The 24,901-nt window shown below is 39.8% G+C and overlaps 1 protein-coding gene and 3 pseudogenes across 1 annotated transcript; 1 reads left to right on the top strand and 3 right to left on the bottom strand.

Moving 5' to 3' along the window:
- Window positions 1-57: 57 nt before the first annotated feature.
- LOC143550933 (putative long-chain-alcohol O-fatty-acyltransferase 5 pseudogene) lies at window positions 58-1,210 on the bottom strand (annotated as a pseudogene).
- Window positions 1,211-4,628: 3,418 nt separating this feature from the next.
- On the top strand, window positions 4,629-7,363 carry LOC143550921 (xanthotoxin 5-hydroxylase CYP82C4-like). The gene is made up of 3 exons (XM_077041469.1): window positions 4,629-5,588; window positions 6,209-6,602; window positions 7,128-7,363. Exons 1-3 carry the CDS (start codon window positions 4,641-4,643, stop codon window positions 7,361-7,363), a joined length of 1,578 nt encoding a protein of 525 aa, XP_076897584.1. The 5' UTR covers window positions 4,629-4,640.
- A 2,517-nt stretch (window positions 7,364-9,880) lies between these two features.
- Window positions 9,881-18,012, bottom strand: LOC143550920 (long-chain-alcohol O-fatty-acyltransferase-like; annotated as a pseudogene).
- Window positions 18,013-23,712: 5,700 nt separating this feature from the next.
- Window positions 23,713-24,590, bottom strand: LOC143550932 (delta(12) fatty acid desaturase DES8.11 pseudogene; annotated as a pseudogene).
- Between the last annotated feature and the right edge of the window lie 311 nt (window positions 24,591-24,901).

Here is a 24,901-nt window from a genome sequence, read left to right as displayed (position 1 = left end):
TACAGAAGACAAACAGATAAAAAGCTGAGTCACTAGCTTAATTTGGATTTAATACGACTAGCTTAATTTGGATTTAATACGACCGGCAAACGCCTTATACTCCTGAAGCATTTTCACATCAACACGACCCTTAATAAAAGACGGAATAAACAACAAAACACCCGTGACCACCACAAATCCCACCGTCAACACCGTCGCCACAACCTTCGGGACCCGCCACCGTCCACCATTCACCCTCTTCACAACCTTCTCCACCACCACACACACACTCCATGAATCATAAAAAACAACGTCATCTCCCACGTGGGACCCGCACGTGACAACTGATAAACAAAAAGCTCATGCATTAACCCCGAAACAAGAAATGACGATAATACCCCCGCGAGTGGGGCCCACTTGTAGTTACAAAATAATAACACAACAGGTTTGTATATAGTGTAACGCAATGTATTTGTTACCAACATGTTCCACCTAGCCCAAAAGTTTTGTAAAGATGTAGCAAGATATGGATGATCGGATGATGGCTCAAGTTCGAGTCCCGTTAACACGAATAATATAGCGTTGGACACCGCGGCCACGACGTCGATTAATAAAAATAATATCCATCCATAAATAAATGATGTGATCCTTAAATGAACTATATCACCATAGGTTAATAATATCTTTACAAGGATGGCTAGAACCAATATTTGGCAAACTAATTGTACTCGCAATCGCTTAGGGGACGAAGCGCTTACAACTCCGGTTTTGATTGGTAAGGAAGTGTAAGTGATGAATTGGATGAGTGAAATGGATGGGTGGAATGGAGAGTGGTCGAGGTCGAAGGCGAAGCGAATGAGTTTGAAGTTTGTGAGCCATGTGGTGAAGGCGAAGGTGACCGCGGTTGGGAAGGTGGTGGCGAAGTGGAGGGGTAAAATGGTAAATAAGTAGAGGATGGGGATTATAGAGATGAATCTATAAATGCCTTTAGGGATTTTTGATGATATGTTGTAGCAATAGGATAATGATAGTGTTATTGATGATATGTAGATGATGAAGTTGTTAGTTGCCATTGCATGCAATTAGAATGTGGTTAGTTTCTTATGTTGATTTGATTATTGGGAATTGGTAATGAAAGAGTTGCAATGGGATGGTTAACAAGTTATATAATGTATTGTGCATTTTATGTATGTATTTCAAAAACATCAACTAAAAGTCCTTTTGTTTTGTGTGTATGATGCATCTATGGTTTTCCAAAACTATTGTTATGTAAGATATAAAAATAAAGAAAATACGTACTAAATTTGTGATGTGTTGATAGGCCCAACCGATACTGATAGGTTTAATCTGAAAGTATTATTAAGATATACCTAATAAAATCATGAAAATTAGTGGGTTCCCATTTTAGGAGAAGCGGCAAACCGAAAATCAACAGGGCACTAGAAGTATAATTGTAATATGTCACCAGCCCTTAGGTGATACCCAGAGAATGATTAGGGATCCATTAGGTTGTCTAAGGGTTTCATATTTTACGATCTCGATTCCATCATAGTTTTCATAGCTGGGAGAGATCCAAGATTCACAAGTAAGATTCTATACCTAGGCAGTGCTTCTCTGATCTTTGAGTTAATCTAGGTTATCGTGTTTGTCACACCCCCATCTAGGGCCTAGGAGTGTGACACAATAGTTTGGTATCTTGTTTGTAAATAAATCAGAGTTACGTTAATTTGCGGAAGACTTATAAAACTATAATGATTAAAAGTTTAACATTTAGATATATTCAAAAGACGGAATTATAAACATCCGTTTAAGTTAACAAAAGATTATTTGTTTTTGTTTACAAACCACCATGTTAAATTTATACAAAAAGAATCCGAGCCATCGGATATTAGTACTTCGTCTTTTCCAAGCTCTAACTTTGTTCACCTACAAAATGTAAGAAAATACGTCAGCAACGAATGCTGGTGAACACGCTGACGCAAAAATATTTCTTTTACTTTATTACCCCTCGAGACTACGCCTGCCTCGGCCCAACGTGGCTTAGGAATAACAAAGTTAAATAACACATTATAAATATGAGCCTCTACGCTAGGTCACCTCAGCAAACACCGCAGCGTTCGACTTAGTTAAGTATCCGTAAATATACACATAAGGTCGTACTCCTTGCAGGAGAGCATCCTACGACCAAGGGTGGTGCGATCATGCCCATACATCGCATAGTACCACCTATGTAAAGATCCAGACATACGTATACCACAGCCTGAGGGCTAGGTTTATACCCTTTATTTATAACGGTTTTAGGAATACGTAGTTCCTTGTAAATAATTTCAAATAACATGTTTGACTCATTTTAAATAAGTAAAAGTTTGGGGGCGTATTCACCTTGTCTCTTTAGGATCGACTTCACTCACCATCCAAGGGTCTTTCCCTTTCTTTATCTCGCACCTATAGTACGAGTATAAATATTTGTTAGTCGGATACACGATCCGGCTTAAGACCTTTAGTCTTATATCTCAATCCTCGATTGAACCTTTAGTTCAATTCTTATTTACTTGAAAACCTTTAGTTTAAAAGTATATTATAAACCTTTAGTTTATATTCAAAAACCCGACGTTTCTTCTTCTCCAAGAAACGTAATCTTTTTCTTTTATTATTTAAGAATACTCTTTATTCATTAAATAATATTTCATAACAAAGAATATTTGCATATATACTTACACACATATATATGTTATCACATTATTCAATATCTATTCTTTCATTCATTTCTTTGTTATGTTTTCTTTTCTTTTCTTTTATTGAGGTATCGAGTGTATCCTCCACTTAAGGCTTAAGCCTTTAATATAATATTGAATTATATTGAAATTATCATAACGCCTAACCTTAGTGGCGTATAGAAACTCTAGGGACTTGAGCGACGCTCCAACGCCGCTTCAATCTTCTCGAATCGAGGAACGCCAAATCTTTAATACTCGTCGACACGCTTTACGAGATCTTTCGCCATTATAACAACACCTTTGCTCGAATGTGGGTGGCGGGTGGCACAAACTCCAAGGAAACGTCGTTACACAATCGAGGGATCGGGGCACACTTAATGATGAAATATGGCACGCTTATCGAGGTAAGGCTATAGAGAGAGTAGTGAGATGTGTGAGCAATGTTGGTGTGCAGAAATGATCTGCCCGTGGCCGCTATTTATAGACAATATTTTGGATCCCATCGCGTACCGCGATGGGTCTTTTGGGCACCCCATCGCGTACCACGACGTAGGGTTGATGACGCAGAGGGTAGGTCTGCCACGTGTCGACACGTGGCAGCAGGCGTTGCCACGTGGTGACACGTGGCAGCACATAGTGCCACCGTGTGCCACGTGTCACACTCCCCGTCGCGTACCGCGATGGGAGTCTCTTCTGACCTGTCGCGTACCGTGATGGGTCAGGGAAATCAGATTTTACAAATTAGATCCTCAACTTTGGAATTTGGCAATTTTAGTCCCTAGACTTTGGAAAGTTGATATTTTGAACTCGAAATTTTCACGTTGTTACAGTGTTGAAGTTAGTCAGTGCCAGCGTCGGTTGTAGTTTAATTAGTTAATTGTCCAACCAGTAGTATCATTAAGTTATAGTTAGAGTCTACTTTAGGTGTGGCTAATTTCCTTTGTGTTCGATATCCGGACTTCATTAGGCTTTACTACAGTCCATAGGTACACTTGTCTGACTAGTGGTCCAACATTAGGAGAGTCTAGGTTTATAAATTTAAAACTAAAGTGTTTAGGTTGTTAGCCTAAAGTTTTTATAGATCGCTTTTAGCACATCAATCCAGCTATCGTAGACAGTTGGATCCAAGTTTATTCCCTTCAACACCACTCCACCACGTGGTAGCACAAGATACGTGGTAAGGATTTGAAGAGATACCGTTTGAAGATGCAAATAATGAGTATTAAGGATGAGCAAATTCGGTATTGATACTAATTGATACGTGTAACACAATGATGATACACGAACGAATTCTTCGATTAACATGACTTGTCAAATACGATTGTAAATGATCGATGGAAGGGTATATAAACCCTACCACCGACACAACGCTTCATCATAACCATTTCAACATAATTACAATAATAACAATTTTAACCTAAACATAGTTTACATTAATAACATACAAACCCTTAAAGTTTATAACACAACCTATATTTTGTTTAACTTCCAATATAATCTCCATTTGACTCAATGTGAAAGACCTAAAACCCATTTTTTTCTTCATAAATCTAGCACTTCAAAAAAAAAAAAAAAAAATCCCACCGACAATGGAATAGGTTTGAGATAATTGGTAGTGTGGAGGAGGAAATGTAGCCATATACGCATTTGATCAAAGATAAGAATCTTGTGATGTGCATTTGGATTTCTGGTACCATGGGGTTATGTGGGTACATAGTTGCAATAAAAGGATCCAATTACAATAGAGAGGCAGGTAAGCGGGTAACAAGCTGCGCCACCCCCCCATTTTTGAATAATAAAACCGATCCAACTGAAAACAAAGTTATCGTTCTTCGGCGTTGTTGAGTTACTGTGCATGACCCGCTGAAACTTTATAAGTTTCACTCATAATATAAGTGAAACTTTCCTCTATCTCCTAAACCACAACAAACGTTCAATGTCACAATGAATAATTCACTTGAATTGGTTGTGGTTTCTATTCCTATAATATTGCTACTATTCTATGTCATCTTTATTAATCAAACCGAATCAAGAACGAAGGAAGGAGAAGCTCCAGAAGTCGGCGGTGCATGGCCAATCATCGGTCACCTCCACTTATTCGGCGGTGGTGAACAACTTCTTTGCCGTACACTGGGTTCCATGGCTGACAAATACGGTCCAGCCTTCAACATTCGTTTAGGAACCCATCATGCTTTTGTCGTCAGCAGTTGGGAAGTAGCCAAAGAATGCTTCACTGTCAACGACCTAGCACTCGCTTCCAGGCCAAAATCGGCAGCTGTGAAGCACATGTGCTACAACTATGCCATGTTTGGAATGTCCCCATACACGCCTTTTTGGCGAGAAATGAGAAAAATAGTCATGCTAGAGCTTCTCTCCAACCGTCGCCTAGAGATGCTGAAGGACATTCGTGTGTTGGAGATTAATTGTGGTATTAACGAGCTCTATGCGCGATTGGTAGAAAACTCACACCAGCCGACGGTTGTGGAGTTGAATAAATGGTTTGAACACACAATGTTAAACATAATTATGATGATGGTGGCTGGAAAACGGTTTTTAGTTGTTGGAGGTGGCGAAGATGAGGCAAAAATGTGTCACGAAGCCATCATTGATTTCTTTCGGTTGAGTGGTCTTTTCGTTGTGTCAGACGCCTTACTTTTGTTATGGTGGTTGGATTTACAAGGTTACGAGAAGCAGATAAAAAAGACGGCAAGAGATTTTGATTCTGTGCTAGGAGCGTGGCTCGATGAGCATCGACAAAAGAGAAAACATGATTTAGATCGAAGTAAAGACGATTTAATGGATTTTATAGATGTGATGTTATCACTAGAAGAGGAAGGACAACTTCCTGATATGAAGTATGATTCAGATACTATCATCAAGTCCACATGCATGGTAAGTTATATGCCAGTGATTTTAGAATTGCAACCTTGATTATTCAGAGAGTCAGTATGATAACTTTCGGATTAAAAGTTATTTCGATGGTTCTTTAAAATACTTTAATCTGATAAACTCTGAATTTGAGACAAAAAATTAGTTTGATTTTGTGAGGAAGATGAACCAGAGTTTCGATCAATTGAATGGAGCGTCATGTAAGCAGTTGGATTTGGAGAACTGCCTTATGTAGTTTTCTTTTAAATTTAATCAATATGCCTCCAAATTAAATACTTATGATTATGAGTGACATAATCATAAAAGAATTTTCTAATGAATTTTTAATGAAGCAATATTTACATAAATAAATTTTTTCCAGCAAGAGACTCTGCTTCTTGGACCCCGCTAGGGATTGCCGTCCCTAGGACCTCGTAATTGGGGGCGCTGCCGCCTGATCTCGTTTGTTAGGGTCTTCACCCCTAACACCATAATAACTAAAGCAAACATGCAATCTACACATCCCCGAACTTGCTTAATGTTTATTATGATTATTACATTGATCGGCCAGTTAATCTAATTACACTTAAATACTATAACTAAGTTATATTTACGATTCTGTCTTCTAAATGTTTATTTTATAGTCCTTGATTCTAGGCGGCAACGATACGACGGCTGTGACACTAACTTGGGCCATCTCATTATTGTTAAACAATCCTCATGTTCTTAAGAAACTTCAACATGAACTAGACCACAATGTAGGTAAAGAAAGGCAAGTTGAGGAGGCAGACATCAAAAACCTTGTCTATCTTGCAGCTATAATCAAAGAAACTTTGCGTCTATATCCAGCCGGCCCTCTTCTAGCACCTAGGGAGGCAAGAGAAGGTTGTACCATTGCAGGGTACAATGTCAAAGCCGGGACAAGGCTAATCGTTAACGTTTGGAAGCTCCAAAGGGATGACACAATTTGGAGTGATCCATCTAAGTTCCAACCCGAAAGGTTTATGGGTTTAGGGCATGAGCATGTGGATGTGAGATGTTGTATATATATTGCGTACCTGGAGGATGAATTCGATTAATGGTGCAAACCTGTAACATTGATTTCAATCTTGGTTTCTTGAATAATTGCCTGGATTAATCTCTGAATCGTGAATCACTTTCAGATAAACCTATTTGCGGGTTAAACGCAATGATTTATCGAATAAGACAGAGATTTTCTGTACATGGAATTGAATTTTGATGAATCTGTGATTGTGATGAGGAACAAGAGAAAGTAACCGTCTCTTCTGTTCTTTCTATGCGATCAAGTTGGGAATACCAGAGAATAAAACCATCGGTCTATATAAACCGATTTCCATCTCTTATCCCACATAAGCCCAAATAATTATTTAGAAGCCCACCTATTATTATACTTAAGCCCAAGTATAGCCACATAATAAATTCAAATAACATTTAGAATTAAATTGAGCCCGCACTCCCGCGTCACCTAACTCGTTTAATCTCTAACGTTATTTTCTCGATTGACAAGTTAATCCAATAACACTAAAATATCCAACATGAGAGGCCAGCAGTTTGTCCTCATGCCGTTTGGGTTTGGTCGACGTTCTTGCCCTGGCATCTCGTTTTCGCTTCAAGTGCTTCATCTAACTTTGGCTCGTCTCTGTCATTCTTTCGATTTGGTTCAACCCGAAGGTCTCCCGGTAGACATGACCGAAGGCCCTGGAATGACTCTTCCGAAGAAGGAGCCGCTAGAAGTCCTTTTAACCCCGCGGCTTCCATCTTGGATTTATGGTTGTTGAGCTAGAAAGTTAATGTTATGTTTGATGTTTTGTTAATGAATAACTTGTATAATGTGAAATAATATAAGAGACTCATGTGAAATAATAGTATAAATATTTTAGTACATCCATTGGTGATTGCATTACACACTATCATGGTATAGTGTAACCATTGATGATTACACTACATAGTTTAGTTGGTAACTTAGCATATGTCTTGGTATTACACCATTATGCATGTAAGCTTGTTTACGTTAGTGTATGCATTCAGTGGCGGATCCAGAAAATTTTACCAGTGGGTATAAAAAACGGTCAAAATAGAACGAGTCAAGTCAAACTAAAATGGGTCAAACCAAAATGGGTCAGGTCAAATGAAATTACATTAAATAAACCACGTATAGAAAAATATAAGCAATAAATTTCCCCAAAACACAATAACAAAATACATATTACAGACTTACAGTTGATAAAAACCTTTGCATAATTGTTACGACACAAAACGCTCTTATGTACAAATAAAAAAATTCAAATTAAATAGTGTAGAATTATAAAAAAGAAATGATACTATGAATACTATCATATTTTGTTCTAAATATTATAAAGGTCCGATTAAACTTACAAAATATATCACTATATTAATAACTAATTGATGAAGTGGTTAGAAAATTAAATAACCTAAGCTTAATTGTTATTTTGTGAAAGAAAAACTACACTTGCGTTTGAAAAAGTTGGCTCGGAAAGTTGAGTTTGAGGCACTAAAAAAAACACGGATGAGACATTTGGGGTCTTTGAACCTAATATAGTAGAAGTTTATAAAAGAAAATACGAATTTGAGAGGGTGCATACCGACTATGCATATACGATTACATGCATATTTACTTATATAGTATGATGTATGTATTGGTGATTACACTAGATGCGTTAGTGATTAAACTTAGTGTATGCATATTTATCGTATAACGTAAGTTTGTTTGCTATATATTTCTATTTTAAATTATTAATATGTTGTTTCTATTATACTTGTTTAGTTTATTGTAGTATAATGTCTGATTCTTTTTCGGGTATACTTAGGGCTGTCATAACATGTCGGAAACAACACGATAAAACACGACACGTTAAGACACGATGACCTGTTGTGCTAAACACGAACATGACACGATAACTAATCGTGTCATTTTTCCAAACACGAACACGAACCTGTTTAGTAACAAAACCAAAATTTTCAAAACGAGCATAAAGTCTTATTTAATCGATAATTTATAACATAATTGAAACAAAAAGTACAAATCCATAACATACTAGAAACAAAAGACGACAAATGCATAACATACTTGAAAAAAAAACCATAGAAGGAAATCATAATATTCATAAAAATATAATATCGGGTTCGGACGGGCGTTATATATTATTTTTTTTAATACAAATTTATACAGGTTATTAACAGATTAATAGGTCTTTGACCTGTTATGACACGAATTTAAACATGTCTTAAACAAGTCGACCTGTTTAAGACACGAAACCTGTTAAGCTCAAGCTCAAATCTTTTAAAACTCGTGTCATGTTAACAAGTCCGTATAATAAATTGAAAGCCCTAAGTATACCGATTAAGTACTAAAGAAGTATGAAGCTATGGTCCCCATATATGCAAAACAATAAGAAGAATATGGTGGCCTAAGATCTGACTAATCTAATGGAAAGGGTGGCAGATATACTACGAAATTAAATGTGTTCAACCTACCAAAGATAAGTGTGAAACTGATTGTCAGCCACAAAATTCACCTTTGAATAATTTGATTGAAAAAGGTAAAAAAAAATGTGGGCCGACCTTCTCCGGAGAGATGTGGGGCGATAAGGGGGGTTCTATTTATGTAGACTCACCGTGTTTTATTTTAGTTTCGGCCGTAATGAACGTAATGAAAACCTTCCAAATGTGAATTTTGTTTTTATTCTTTTGTTTTAGTTATGGTACCGTGTCGAACTCAACGAAAACCGACCGAATTTGTGTAGACTCACCGCGTTTTGTTTTAGATCAAGTAATGTAACGAAAACATACCGAATGCTGATTTTTGTTTGTTTAGTTTTGGTACTATAACGAACATGACGAAAAGCGACTAAATTCGCGTAGACTCAATCGCCTCAATGCTCAGGATCGATAATGGTCGGGTTTTACAAATGATCGAGGTTTACCGACCGTTGCCAAGCCATTGGTAATATTTTGTTTAATTTTTGTCTTAGTTCTGATATAATAACGCACGTAACTAAAACCGGCCGAATTCGCGTCAACTTACCGTATCAACGCTTGTGTTTTACCACCGTCCGTATTTTACCGACCGACCGGTGCAACGCCCCGGAGAAAACACTAGTTTACTCTAAATTTAAGTAACTTATTGTAGCCAACAAACTTGATACAAAAACTAGCAGATGCAGTTACTAAAACATTAAAGACCCATAACATTTCTTTCTAGCTTTTATACCTATAGTATCCTCTTAATCAATATGATTATATTACTAAGAGGGTAGTTAATATTACACATAAAACATAAACTTGATCACATTTTCACTGCATTAACCAGACTCGAATAATCGTAACAAGACGAACGATTCGTTTATAATCTTCACATCCAAACCATTTCTTATTGGTTCTGCGAAGAACAACCGGGCACCAGTCACAAGCAAAAACGTCGCCCCAAGCAGCCACGCCACCATTCTATGTAACTGAAGCTTGCCATTAACCGCCTTCTTCATAGCCACCTCAGCAGCCACACAAACTCCATGAAGTACAAAAAACCACGTCACCTCCCACTTCGGCTTACATGCATCAAATAGAAAAACATCAGCTCGTGCATTATCCCCGACACCACAAAAGTCACAATAATCGCCAATTGTTGGCTCCAAAAGGTGCCAAGAGCTCGGTTTGCGATAACACGAACTGGGTTATACACAGTATCCCTTAGGATACTGGAGGCCACAAGGTTCCACCTGTGGCCGCAGAAATCCTGGAGGGATGTAGCCAGGATAGGTTCATTGAACTGCGGTTCAATTTTGAAGAGGTAGGTCCCAGCAGAGCCCAGTTGGACCCGCAAGACTCACCTTGAAGAGGGACGTCTGCGCAGAAACCAACTGGATCCGCATGACCAACCATGCTCAGAGACGTGACGTCCTTACGCGCAGTACGCAAGCTGTTCCCGCAGGAAATGCCTCCCAATGGTGAAGGACTCTGCCTGTCCCCGCAGCCTCGGATACAAGCCATCAGGGAAGGCCACCCGCGCAGCAAGGCTACACGCATAAGGCACTTAGCTCTCAATCACTCAGTGTCACCTGAAGGAATGAGCAAAGCCGGGAACAATCCCGCACAAGGGCGGGAGGGGGAATACTCCCGCCCCAAATAAGCCAGTCCGTACGATACGGGAAAATCTTCTGTACTGTACCTGACGAGGTATGGGAAAAAGATCTGACTGAAGATACGACAGCTTATTGACCACAGTATGGCGAGCAGCATGCTCCTGTACTGTGTCACTATTAGCCGCTGCCTACTCACCAACTACTGCCATACCACGTGCGTAGCCGGCAGTTGGTGGAAAAGGAATAGTACACAGCAGGCCTGGTCACTATCAGCCGCTGCCTACCCACCAACTACCAGCAGGGCACGTGCGTAGGCCACTGTTGGTGGAACAGGAACACTGTTGCAGCCGGCCACACCTCCTTGGAAACCTACCTTCGGCCATAAATACCACAAATGGTATGACCATCGGATCTTATCATATCTTATCTTGTATCATCATATTATACCTGATATCTGCTCTAGCAATCTCTTAATATACACTTATATTTAAAGAGCAATCTAGTCTGATTCTCACGCCGGAGGGTGGTCACAAGGAGGAACCCCCCCTTTTCAGTGACAAGCTCACGGTGTCTGTTTTGCAGGTAATCAGAAGAACCATCTTCTCTGGGTCTAACCCCTCGTGGGAAACATCTATCTAACCCTCAGGTTACCAGTAATCTGTCAGGGGTCCGGTTAGTGTTTCTTCATTGGCGCCATCCGTGGGACAAAGCTAGAACTTCATTTTTCTCCAGTTTTTTCAAACTTCTAGAAAGATGGTTAAAGAAATTCCGGTTACCACAACCCCAGCTACTGGGGGGAATACCGGCAACACGGTTTTTACAAACACTACCCCGGCTACCCAAGCCGGGGCAAGTGAAGTAAATTTTACGAACACTACCCCAGTTACTCAAGCTGGGGCAAGTGCAGTAAATAATCGCTCACTGGGATTCACCGATACCCAGTTAGAGAAACGAACAAGACTCCCCCGCCAAACACTCGATGAAGTTAAGGCATGGGCGGAGGCACGTCAAAAGGAATTCCAAGCTGAGTTGGACGAACGCTTGCGTTCCGTCCAACAGGCTGACGAATTCGAAGAATACTGGGAGGATGACTCGGAGGAATCCGACTCCGACGCGAACCCTCGCCATAGGGCAAAAGGGAAGCGTAAGGAAACGGACTCCCAACCGAAAAGGCATTTTGGACAAGCCTTCAAACCAAAAAGCACAGGTGGAAGTCCACGAGACTTCTCCAAAACATTCAGACCAAACGTTGCAAATGCGGGAACGTCCAAATTTGCAAGGGACATTGCAGAAGCAATTGCCCCAAAAAGTGCCAAGCAAATGTCCAGCATAGGCACATATGATGGTATATCCGACCCAGATGATCATTTGAACAGATTCATAGCGGGGGCAACCGTCAGTAGTTGGACGGAACCCACGTGGTGTTACATGTTCCAAATGACGCTTGTCGGGGCTGCTAGAGCGTGGTTCGATCGTCTACCGGTCAACCACATCTACGACTGGGCAGACTTCCAACAGAAGTTTAGCCAACACTTCAGCCAGCAAAGAAAATATACCGAGGAGCAATGGACAATCCTCAAGTGCATTCGAGAAAAAGACGAATCTTTGCTAGACTTCATCACTCGCTTCAATTCGAAGAAGCTAAGTCTGGGTAACATTAGCGAAGATCTTGTTCGCGCTGCTTTTATTCAGGGAGCGAACGACCCAGAGCTCATCCGCACCTTAACGGGTAAAGATGGCATGCCATCCACATGGGATGCCCTCATGACAGCAGCTAAACGCTTTGCGGAAACGGAGAAGCAACTGGGTAGAGATCTCCCACAGAGCACAAACCTCTACACCCAGAAAACAAGAGAAGACAACGTCCTTACCGCCCGATTAAACAAAAAGCGGAAGCTAGGCATTTGGCAGTCAAGGGTAAACTTTGACACCTCATCCGGCTTGCAGCATCGGTTAGGCGGAAGGGATAACGTACAGTCAAACAGGAACTCCAGATGGACGCCGCTCACCAAAAGCGTCACCGAGATATTCGCTACAGAGGAGCTCCCATGGCCAAAGCCTCAAATAATCCGACATCGTCACAATGCTGATCGGAGCAAATACTGTGACTTTCACAGGACAAAAGGCCACAACACCGAATAATGCATAGACGTAAAGGACATGGTCGAAGCATTTGTCAGAGATGGGACGCTCGCGCACCTCGTGGCGCAATGAACGCTGAGCAGGCTGGTGCGTGTAGAACCCCAGCTGGGGAAAACACGAATAAAAATTCCAGCTTCAATGTGGAGACTACATGCTGCGTAAAGAACGAGATCCCGAACCAGGTGCGTATCGGCTCAATGGCACTCCCATCCCAACAACATGGAAGGGAGCTCATTTACACAGTTTGCATGTAAATCAATTCCAAATTCCAGCTTCCTCGGCGAATGTTCCATCGTGGAACATACACTTCATTGGAATCCGACACTGCAAAAAACATAAAGCAGTTAGGAAAAGATGATAAGAAAAAATATATATGAAAAGGGCCAAAAGAACCCTACGCACCAGTAGGGTCAATGACAGGCCGATAGCCGCCGAACCCATCACCTGAACCCAAGGGAAATCCATCCAAGAGGTCAGGCAGATGGGAAGGTGGCAGAGATTGGCGAGAAACCCCATGCGTACCTGATGGATCGGCCGTCGTTGCTGATGGCGGGGGCATCGTAGCAGCCGCCGCGGTCGCCGCCGCGGAATCCGCAGCAATAGTAACCGCCGGCTCAGTGAAAGATGCTGTAAAAATCGCACTCACAGCCGGCGGTGACGTCATCTCAGCTGGAACAGTCCGCTCAAAGGAGTGAGCAACTGAACCAGCGGAAGCAGGCGCAGGCGCCTGGGTCGACGCCTCAGGTAGGCTGACCAAGCCTACCGTCATTGGCGGGGAGGTACTCCTCTGCGCTCCACCCTGGAATGCGTCAACATCCACGCCTGCGTAAAGAAGATAAGTGTTAAACGATATTAAACTATGAAGTTAAAAGATAAAGTTTGTACTTACGGGTTTTCTTGAGCCTAAAGGTACGGAGAGGCGGGGACGAACCCGATGGAGCCGGCCTCTTTGCGCCGGTTACCGTCGTCTTCTTGGGCTCTCCGGAGGTGACAGTCGCAGCCTCCGGAGCGGTGGTCTTATCACCACCGGGATTCCCCGCCACCTCTTCGCTCTCAGTCTCCGAATCAGACCGAGGCGCCGGATCGGCAGTGGAGGCCACCTTCTCCTTTCCCTTCCCGCCGGCGGCCTTCTTCTTCCGCACCAACGGAGGACCATCTGCGGATTCCTCATCAGAACATACGATTAAAGAAATTCCAGCAGAGGTTTCAACATTGAGGGGTCGAGGGTCGAATAGCGCCTTACCTGGCCGGCTGGCGCTAAGGATCTCGTGGCCTAGCGGATAGACCTCCACGAACCGATCCGCCGTTTGTTCTAGGATGGGCAACTCGTTCTCGTCTAGAGCGCGAGTACCCATCCGAGCGGGACCGTCAGCCTCCCGCAGGTTTAGTAGCGACTGCAAGTCATTCCCCTCTGAAATAAACAGGAAAGAAGTTAGAAGAAATTCAAAATCAACAAAAAGAAACAAAGCATACCGTAAGGAACAGAGTTCGAACCGTATTCGAGGACGATTGGGATCTTTTGCGCATCGGCAGCCTTCCACACCCGGCTCATCCCCAGCATCACCATCCCGGACTCCGCAAACCGGTAAACCGGAGATTGGACCCGAGATATCTTCGAGAACCATTCCGCCTCCTGGTAGTTGGAGGCGTGAAGGCTTGGGAGAGCTTGCCCATTCTTAAACTTCATGGCAAGGGGGATGGCGCGAGCGGAGATGAAGAAGAACTCCCGCTTCCACGCGCGAAGACTGCGCTCGGTCGCGCAAATCTTCAAACCCTTGATTCGGGTTGTCAGGGTATACCACCCCTGGATGCACCTCCAAGTATAGAAGGTCATCAGGCAGTCAACATAGGGCTCAACGCCCAAAATCCGGCACACCCACTCGAAGTGGCGAATCTTGGCGATCGCCATAGGGTGCAACTCGGTCAAATGAACACCGTGCCTCTCAAGGACACGGTAAACAAACTTTGTCAATGGGAACCTAAGATTCCCATAAACAAAGAATGCAGCATAAACCCCGATCTTGCCTCTGGGGGCATCGTACACCGTCTGATGGGGTTCAGGAAACTCAGGCTCGAGAGACTCGAGCATGAACTTCCTGACGACGTACCGATACAGATCGCCAGGCAGAGCACACTGGCACTCGCCAGCAGTACTCTTGTCATCAGCTGTAGATTCGAGATCACGAGACATCTTGTAAAAGAAGAAGGAAACGATTTCGGGAGAATGCTTGCCTGAAAAGGTGAGTATTCGCCGGAAATCGCTTAGAAGATGAAAAGAAGAGTGAAAGTGTGGATTACAAAGAACCCTCTCCCCCTTTATATACTAATCGCAATTAATGCGATGAAATTAATGCGGAAGAGAGAGAAAACAAAGGTGCAATGAAACTATGACACGTGGCAAAAAGCAAGCTGGCAACAGCTGTTGACAGGACGCATACAATTAATTTCGCGGCCACGCGCCCGAAAAATCGCGCCCACGCGCCTGAAAAAGCGTCTGGAATGACCATGTACTGTCACGTCACCATAACTTCCTGCACGTCCTGACACAGTCAGAAGAAACCGTCGCACGACGTTTCAGAGGTTTGGACTGTTCTTATCCTTCCACCAACTCTTCGAATTTCAAAATTCAAAATTCAAAAATATTAAAAAGTAAGCGGGAAAATACCCCTTACCTTGGCAAACAAGTAACCGTAAGACGGTCGTGGGTACAGTGTTAAGGCAAAACCCTTCACATACCTAGCACCCGCAGGGAATTGAAGCCAAGAAAACCTTGGCAAACAAGTAACCGTAAGACGGTCGTGGGTACAGTGTTAAGGCAAAACCCTTCACATACCTAGCACCCGCAGGGAATTGAAGCCAAGAAAACCTTGGCAAACAAGTAACCGTAAGACGGATGCGGGAACAGTGTTAAGGCAAAACCCTTCACATACCTAGCACCCGCAGGGAATTGAAGCCAAGTAAACCTTGGCAAACAAGTAACCGTAAGACGGTCGTGGGTACAGTGTTAAGGCAAAACCCTTCACATACCAAACACCCGCAGGGAATTGAAGCCAAGTATACCTCGGCAACCAAGTAACTATAAGACGGGTGCGGGTACAGTGTAAAGGCAAAACCCTTCACATACCTAGCACCCGCAGGGAATTGACGCCAGGAATACCTTGGAAGTAAAGTAACCGTAAGACGAGCGCAGGTACAGTGTTAAGGCAAAACCCTTCACATACCTAGCGCTCCGCTGGGAATTGAAACCAAGAAGGATCTTCTGGGCAATGCTTGCGGAAACGGAAATAACATCCCCGCATAGCGGGAACGTCGAGAACTACGTTGTTTGAAGCTAATTGGTGGTTTTAACATAATTGATCACTATGTTCAAAACTACCAAAACCTCATGGAGAATCCACACAAGTGGGACTCAACGTTCCTGACTTGCGAGGAGGTTACAGACCTACCCGCATCATACCCAAAGACCAAGCAGGAAACTCGGGAATTTCTGCAAGTGACAAGGACTTCCGCGGGAAGAATCCCCATGGAAAACCTTAAAAAACCCTTTTAAAAAACCCTTTGCTTAAGTCCAAAAGTTCACCTCACTCTATTAAACACTCATGAGAAGAACATTGGACTGGGGGGACTTGAAGAGGTAGGTCCCAGCAGAGCCCAGTTGGACCCGCAAGACTCACCTTGAAGAGGGACGTCTGCGCAGAAACCAACTGGATCCGCAGGACCAACCATGCTCAGAGACGTGACGTCCTTACACGCAGTACGCAAGCTGTTCCCGCAGGAAATGCCTCCCAATGGTGAAGGACTCCGCCTGTCCCCGCAGCCTCGGATACAAGCCATCAGGGAAGGCCACCCGCGCAGCAAGGCTACTCGCACAAGGCACTTAGCTCTCAATCACTCTGTGTCACCTGAAGGAATGAGCAAAGCCGGGAACAATCCCGCACAAGGGCGGGAGGGGGAATACTCCCGCCCCAAATAAGCCAGTCCGTACGATACGGGAAGATCTTCTGTACTGTACCTGACGAGGTATGGGAAAAAGATCTGACTAAAGATACGACAGCTTATTGACCACAGTATGGCGAGCAGCATGCTCCTGTACTGTGTCACTATTAGCCGCTGCCTACTCACCAACTACTGCCATACCACGTGCGTAGCCGGCAGTTGGTGGAAAAGGAATAGTACACAGCAGGCCTGGTCACTATCAGCCGCTGCCTACCCACCAACTACCAGCAGGGCACGTGCGTAGGCCACTGTTGGTGGAACAGGAACACTGTTGCAGCCGGCCACACCTCCTTGGAAACCTACCTTCGGCCATAAATACCACAAATGGTATGACCATCGGATCTTATCATATCTTATCTTGTATCATCATATTATACCTGATATCTGCTCTAGCAATCTCTTAATATACACTTATATTTAAAGAGCAATCTAGTCTGATTCTCACGCCGGAGGGTGGTCACAAGGAGGAACCCCCCCCCCCTTCTCAGTGACAAGCTCACGGTGTCTGTTTTGCAGGTAATCAGAAGAACCATCTTCTCTGGGTCTAACCCCTCGTGGGAAACATCTATCTAACCCCCAGGTTACCAGTAATCTGTCAGGGGTCCGATTAGTGTTTCTTCAAATTTCAAACCCGAATCCTAGAATAACCTTTGCTAATGACGCAGTGATGGCAAAACCTAGCTCGAAACCAATGTGCATGTGTGTAAAGTAGAGAACTGTGAGAACCATCCAATGTAGGTTATGTTTGTATTGATAAACATGTATGATCATTATAAGAATCATAGCTTTCAGCATCAACGTAATCCAGTTATGCGACTGGATTACGTTGATACTGTTCTGCTTCCGATCAATCTGTTTAGGATTGATCGGAAGCATGGCAATGCAGATGAAAGTGAGGAGTGGTAATTGTGGTTTGGAAGATAAAGGGCCGCGGTTGAAGGCGAAGAGTAATAGTTTGAAGTTACCTAGCCATACGAGGAAGAAGAATGCAGGGAAGGCGAAATGGACGGTGGAGATTGGGAATGGGAGGATGGAGAAGATGGTGATGATGGGGAGAAGTGAGAGTAACCTCGGGACGCCATGCGAGATCCGAGATGGAATGAAGTAGCAGTAGCAGATGGAGGAGATGGCAATGAACCATAAGTTGATGAAGGTTTTGAGTTCTTTGTTGTCTTCTTCCATTTGTTAACTTGGTGGAAAGTGGTCATGCATGTAGTCCTTTTAAATGGGATTTTAATTAAGGCTATAATTGGCAAACATGTTCACATGCATATAACAGTTGTACTAGTGTAGTACTAACTTTGGACTGTTTTAAAAACCGGTATTTTACTTGTACCGGAGTGAGCAAAAAAATAGTATAATCGGTTGAACTGGGTTATGCCGGGAGGTTTAACCTGATGAATAGTTTACCTTATAATTTTCTATAAATGTAACTTCAATCCAAAAATAACTCAAAACATTCATATAACAAATTTTTTTTCAAAAAGTTAATCCATATGAAAAATAATGTAAAAGCACTCAATTTAAAAAAAATAGTCATAAAGTTTACACGTTTGAATGCTAATTATTGGTTAAAAGTAATTTTGAAAAAATATGGGCCACAAAAATCTAAAATTTCTCGGGATTAAAACCGGTTAGCCGGTAAAAACCGGTATTTTAGACAAAAACTGTTGATACGATTTTCTAGTAAATTGGTCAAAACTACCGGTCTATTGTACGAAATCCGATTTAAACCGGTTTTTAAAACACTGCAACTTTGCAGGTTTAGTCAATTCCCATTGAAAAATAGTTACGAAGAATAGTAGAGTAAATTTACCGAAATAGATAGGGGATCTTACTTCTTATGGATGTAAAGAATTAAAAGCATATAAAGAACCCAAACTACCCACCCCATAATAAATACATAACTATAGTTTTATCAAAACCTTACTAGCAGATCTTGAACACAAAATATGAATAGGCAGAATGATTTTGAAAAATAATTTGAATAAGCCGGACTCAATATATTTATATATATTTTTTATCTTTTCAGAAAAGTTACACTACTGAGCTAAAAAGTTGGGCATCATGGCCAGACCTAGCCACACAAAGATTCACCCATGCTGATCCTCCTAACTAATCAAGAGCTTCTTAGATCGATTTCGAACCAATAGGCCGCCGACACATTGATTACCTTGGCCAAATCCTTTGAAACTTTAAGAAACTTGTGCACCTTCAAAACGTCCTTTGTACTAAAAACATAGATCGAAAGGCTACCACACCATTGAGAGATAATCTGCCATATAGAGTTAGCAAATTGGCAAGAAACAAAAGGATGTTCACCGGGTACCCCAAAGTAACCACAAATCTTACTCACAACCTCTTAAACGGGGTAAAACGTTCACATTAGGTTCTTATCTTTATCTTTATCATTATCTCTAAAATTTTAGAATAATACAAAGATGAGTTGTTGTTTAGTCCATATTGAAACTTACTATTCATTCATAATGCTTATTTTCTATATTTTATTTGTGAGTGAAAAAAGAAAAAAAAAACTAACATATAAAAAAGAAGGTATCATTTGATCGGAGGAAATTGGATTTTAATAACTCAAACTCAGAGCAATTAAAGCTAATGCCAACTAAAAAAATATGTGAGGACAGTTCTTAGTTTCAACCTATTTTTATTCTATCGAGCATTTTCTAACGTGTTTAACCCGGTTTGTTTTTGATAACATGAATTGCTTATGTGACAAATTTATGTCTATAAAACATGGGTCTATAATTTAAGTAATACATTTCATTTTTCACATGGAGATATGCAGATACACCAATTTTATTTCTTATATACAAAATTAATGTTATTAAATTATTAGACATGAAGTTTACATACTAGTTTTTAACACCCTTTTTAATAATAAGAAATTAGTATTATCTGTCATGTTCATTTGTTTTCATATTTTTTGTGTTATTGCTGATTTACACACAAAAACCAACATAACATGTTTCATTCATTATATTTTATTGTTTGACAGATTTGTAGTTCACACAATAAATGTCAGTCAACAACTAACCTCTAAATACACCTGACCTCTCACCATCAAAGAACAACAAACCAAACAAATTATGTTGTTTTCAGGTACGAAGCATAGTGAAAATTTACTCGTTCTCGTCAGAAAATATCTATACGTAGTGTAAATTTACCTGTTTCATCGAAAATTTAAGCACACTCTGCCTTCGTCCAAGCTTCGCCACTTGTTGCTTTAGGTGGTCCTTTTCTTCTTCCAATTGTGTAACATAAGCAAAACAATTATTTTTGCCAACTGTTTTTTGTATGCTATTTAATGGCAAAACAATTATTTTTATTAATTGTTAATTGGTTCATGTATTCTATTAATAATATGGATAAACCAAAAATCATGATTTCAAATGATAAGCACCATCCAAATGGTGTTGATTGCGTGATGTACTAGCCTTTACCTTGAGAGTTGAAACTGCAAGAGTGTGATAATGATATGATTATTAATGATGTTGCACATTTATTAAGAATCTGATTTTACCTCATGTTGCTGGTATATAATAAAAATCGGCTTATCATAGCCGGTCCAGACCCCATCCTAGACTCGACAGCCATTTAAGGAACACTTTCGATGGGGTGAAACTTTTATAATTTTCTTTATATGATATAAAAATCTTTGGTAAACAATATCAAGTAAACTTGGCCCAAAAAAATCTGAAAAAAGTGCCAAGTAATTTAGCAATTAGTCTATTTAATTACACAACATATTACATGTGTTATGTTGCATGGGAACAACTTCCCAACTAGGATAGTGTCTTGACACATATATATATATATGGTTATGATATTTTAAGAACTTTTATAAGTCATAAGAATTTTGAGAACCACAAAAAAACATGTTTGTTTTTTTTATCAAAATTTAGAAGAGCTTTTATACACTTCAGAAATATTTTTGTAAAAAGATAAAAATAAAACATGCTATGAGAATTCTTATATTTTTATAAATTTACGGGCTTTGATTCCTGATTTTATTGAGTTTATTCATAGAGCATCCAACGGGGTATGGAACCCAAGGTCCGGATCTATGTGGCGTACAACGGACGAGATGGTTACAAACTTCCTTGTTGTGGAGCAAAGTTCATGAACCAAAGTTTGTTCCGGCAAACTAGTGAGGTGGACAACTGTTTCTCTCTATCTCACATACACATATAGATATATTATATACTATTTCAATGAAGTTTGTGGAGATTTGTTGTGGAATAAATGGTGTTTGAAAAGAGTTTGGAATTTAACGTGAAACTGATGTGGCGGTTTGAAAAATTTGTTGTTGTAGATGCTTTTACCAGATGTTGCAAAGTCAATCTGATGCTTCTCCTTGATATTTATACAACCCTGTATAATATAGGCGACGCCTATATTAGTTAATTTTAACCAAAAATCAAGAAGGAAATAAAAAAGAACAGGCGCGTGGTCTATATTAATCCAATAGCTCGGCGTGTCACAATAACATGGTTTCTGAACAAAAGACATAATTTTATATATTTACTTGTCAAAGGTGTAAAACATTAGACAAGACAAACTTAAGGTTAATTTACACACTAGCATGGTTGAAAAGATTTGTTTTATTAAGGATCCTGATGTTTTATTCATCGCTCTTAATCCCGCCCAAAAGTAACCTGTTAACCTATATACAAAAGTAAAAATAACGGAATGGGCCGAATGCTCAGTACGGAATAATGGGCTAAAAAAATTAATGATTTAATAAAACGTAATTTAGATTGAACTTACGGTTGATGATACGATACAAAATAACCTTATTAAATAAATTAAAACGCATCATACGAATATACCCATGAGCGAACATAAAACGTGAAATATACAGGTAGCTACTCTGGATATTTATCACACGAGTTGGCGAGTTGGCATACCCGTTATCCATCTCCTTAATATTAATCCTAGGATCGATCCATACGCCTCCTAATAGCCATATGTGCCACACTTGTACTTAAGAGACGCCGTGAACTGATCTCACCGTCACGGTTGGTGCACATGTTGTCGATGCTGTAACAACATGCTCGTGGGACACTCCACGAGAAGCGACAATCAGGGTATCGGAATACAGATAATCTTATTCAAATAACTCATAGCAATTATATTATCGTAACACATATCGAAACATGCGAAAATGAGTATAATTACATATAATACTTAAATCCAATGTTATAATCATATCGGGGATCCAATGAACAGTCAAGTGAATTGATAATTCAAAAACGTGAGGAGTTTTAAAAAATATATATGAAACTAATGGGTTTATAACAGTTGAATATGAAAGCAACAATGAAGAGGGGTAAGGATCCGTACCTTTAATGTCCTAAATTGATGTATACTTTAGAGTTTCAAAATGATGTTAACTTGTTTTGCGCTTTCAATTTATCTACATATGAGTTATAGAATTATACTTGTTTATTATTGATTTGGAATAATCCCATATTGAATACATGTTCGTTATTATTTAAAAAGGATACATATTATATATATATTATTTTATATCATATTAAATTAGATTTCCCTACAAATATTTTCCTTTGTTCATGTCACTTTATAAAACTAACAGCTCTGTGGAGCCTCCACCAATATTTTATGTATATATAGTGTGTCCCAAATATGGTTCACAATATTGGGAAATAAGTTGATGTCAGTTAATAAATAAAATAAAAGTTTGTATTCTTTCATAAGAGTTTAAAACCATGATGGATGATTTATTTGCAAAAAGGTGGGTTGATGAATCTTAATCTTAAACAAATAAATAGGTACAAGTGAGTTTCGAACCGTGACCGTATATTATTTAACAAGATGAAGATAGTTAATGATATATAGTTATCAAAGTGGTGTTACCTTACTTTTAAGTTTAACAACAATAGTGATATATGCCGGTTAACGCGGTGTTGTCGTGTGGTGGTTTAAAGGTGGTAGGGGTGGGAACAATAGGGTATTAATTAATCTTTTTGTGTTTACTTTGATTTATCAGAACCGGAAACTTGTTTAGAGTTGTACGGGAGGTGGAAGTATGACCGGAAGTTACTAAGTGGTTATTTTGTTGGTGTTTTAGTTTGTTTTTGAGTTGCCAATGATCACAAGTTGTCGTCATCGGAAACTTTGACGGAATATATATTGAGGTATGGTGGTGAAAGCTCTACAACTCTACTCATATATAATACACTTTTCTTGGTAACTAAGGTGGAGATGAACATATGGCAAACAAGGTATTGTTTGTTTTTAAATTAGTTTGTCGGGTTAACTTCGGTTCCGTTGTGGGTGGGGTTGGCTATATTAAACTAGGCCACTGTTGAATTGGCATGCCGCATAAAGTTAACCGTTGCCGGAATTTAGTGTCATGGTATTATAATTGTATTGAGTATGAATGTTTAAAGTTTCGAGACATATATTTATAATCAGTTTACTTTGATGAGGATAGAAATCAAAACTTAATACTTCAAGTTGAAAACCTCACTGTATGGAACTATTTTTACTTTTGTCCTAAACTTAAATTTGAGTACTGTTATGTATTTATGTTTGTTTCTTATTTTCTTTATTTTCTTTTCTTTAAATCATACTACATATCTTATCTCATAATTTCCTTTTATTATATATTTAAAACTGAGTGACCGAACGATATTAAATTTTGGTTATTACAATAGCCGTCTGTAAAATCCTTATGTAGGGTTTGGTATGCAGCAATGATAAGTAGAATTGAATAGATCATTATAACGTAATAAATAGTAGGTGTTTGGTTGTTCAATGTTATGGCACGTATGATTACACAATGAATCCAATTCTATTAAAATTCATTCATTATCACTTTTTTTTTTCCGTTTCATTCCTCTTTCATCTTATTTTCTTGACTCCACCACCACCACCGTCACCGCCACCGCCAAAGGATGAACTAATAAAATAACAGGTTCTAACAAACTAACCGACATTGCAATTAAACTAGAATATACATTTGCAAGTAATAAATTTTCAATTCTCCTTAAACAAACACAAAACTTTACTAAACTTTCCAGTTTGCTCATCAATTTAGTACCAAATATAAGATAACATTTTAAAACATATTCAATTACCTTATAAGAAAAAAAACAAACTTGATTGTTTTCGAGAAAGAAGACAAGGTTTCGATGTAACGATCGTGGATATTGAAAGTGAAGTACATAGGAAAGCTAAAACATAACCGAATAATAGTCAAAAACAAGTTTCCTAGCGGATTGTTTAAAACTTCAGAATACAAGGTATCGGCTTTCCTTTTGGGGATCCAAACCTCGTCATACTCCATTGAGTTCGTGTGAGCATGATGACTACGATGACTATATTTAAATGAAAAGTAAGGAGTAAGGAACACAGAATGAACGACAAAACCAATTGCGTCATCAAGCCACTGGTATTCACTAAAAGCATGATGTCCCAGATCATGACCGATACTCCATATACCCATAAAACTACAACCTTGGATGAACCAGTAAACCGGCCATGCTATGTAATTAAACGGTTTAGGTATAAGAGGAATGTAGTTCGACGCAATTTGGTAAAACGTAAAGCATATGGCAATGTCTCGAAAAAGGTAGTAGGAGGATGTTGCAAGAGACCGCTTAAAGCAGTGTGGTGGTATGGCTTTCTTGAGATCACTAATCTCGAATGGAGTTTTTGCTGTCGGGACACGTTTTAAAACATTCTTATCGTTCGTTGATTCGTTCATCCGACCGCCTGCTCCCATCTTTATATTAGTTCTGTAAAGCAAAGAACATACACAAGAATGATTAGTTCAACATACAATATTCGAACACATACAAGGGATAATATATCATATTATGTATATACCTCTTAAGAAAGTGACTAAATATTTTTGTTGGTGCATTAGATTGTTGAATGCTCACCCTTTTATAGTGATGTGAGCTAGTTAATAATAATAATAATAATAATAATAATAATAATAATAATAATAATAATAATAATAATAATAATAGATATATTAAATTTTTAATACTAAATTAATGAGTCATAAATGGTGTGCTTGTGTGGACTCCA

Source organism: Bidens hawaiensis, unplaced genomic scaffold, assembly GCF_021521415.1.
Source record: "Bidens hawaiensis isolate Kalapana, Puna unplaced genomic scaffold, B.hawaiensis_p1.1 tig00016203_1, whole genome shotgun sequence".
NCBI lineage: Eukaryota > Viridiplantae > Streptophyta > Magnoliopsida > Asterales > Asteraceae > Bidens > Bidens hawaiensis.
Note: the sequence above shows the minus strand (reverse complement) of the source record. Positions and strands in the feature narration are given on the sequence as shown.

Excerpts from the sequence above, each read along its gene's own strand:
- LOC143550921 (XM_077041469.1), top strand. The coding sequence starts at position 4,641 with ATGAATAATTCACTTGAATTGGTTGTGGTTTCTATTCCTATAATATTG. Across the intron at positions 5,589-6,208 it reads TCATCAAGTCCACATGCATG|TCCTTGATTCTAGGCGGCAA; the intron begins GTAAGTTATATG and ends TTTATTTTATAG. Across the intron at positions 6,603-7,127 it reads TGAGCATGTGGATGTGAGAT|GCCAGCAGTTTGTCCTCATG; the intron begins GTTGTATATATA and ends CCAACATGAGAG.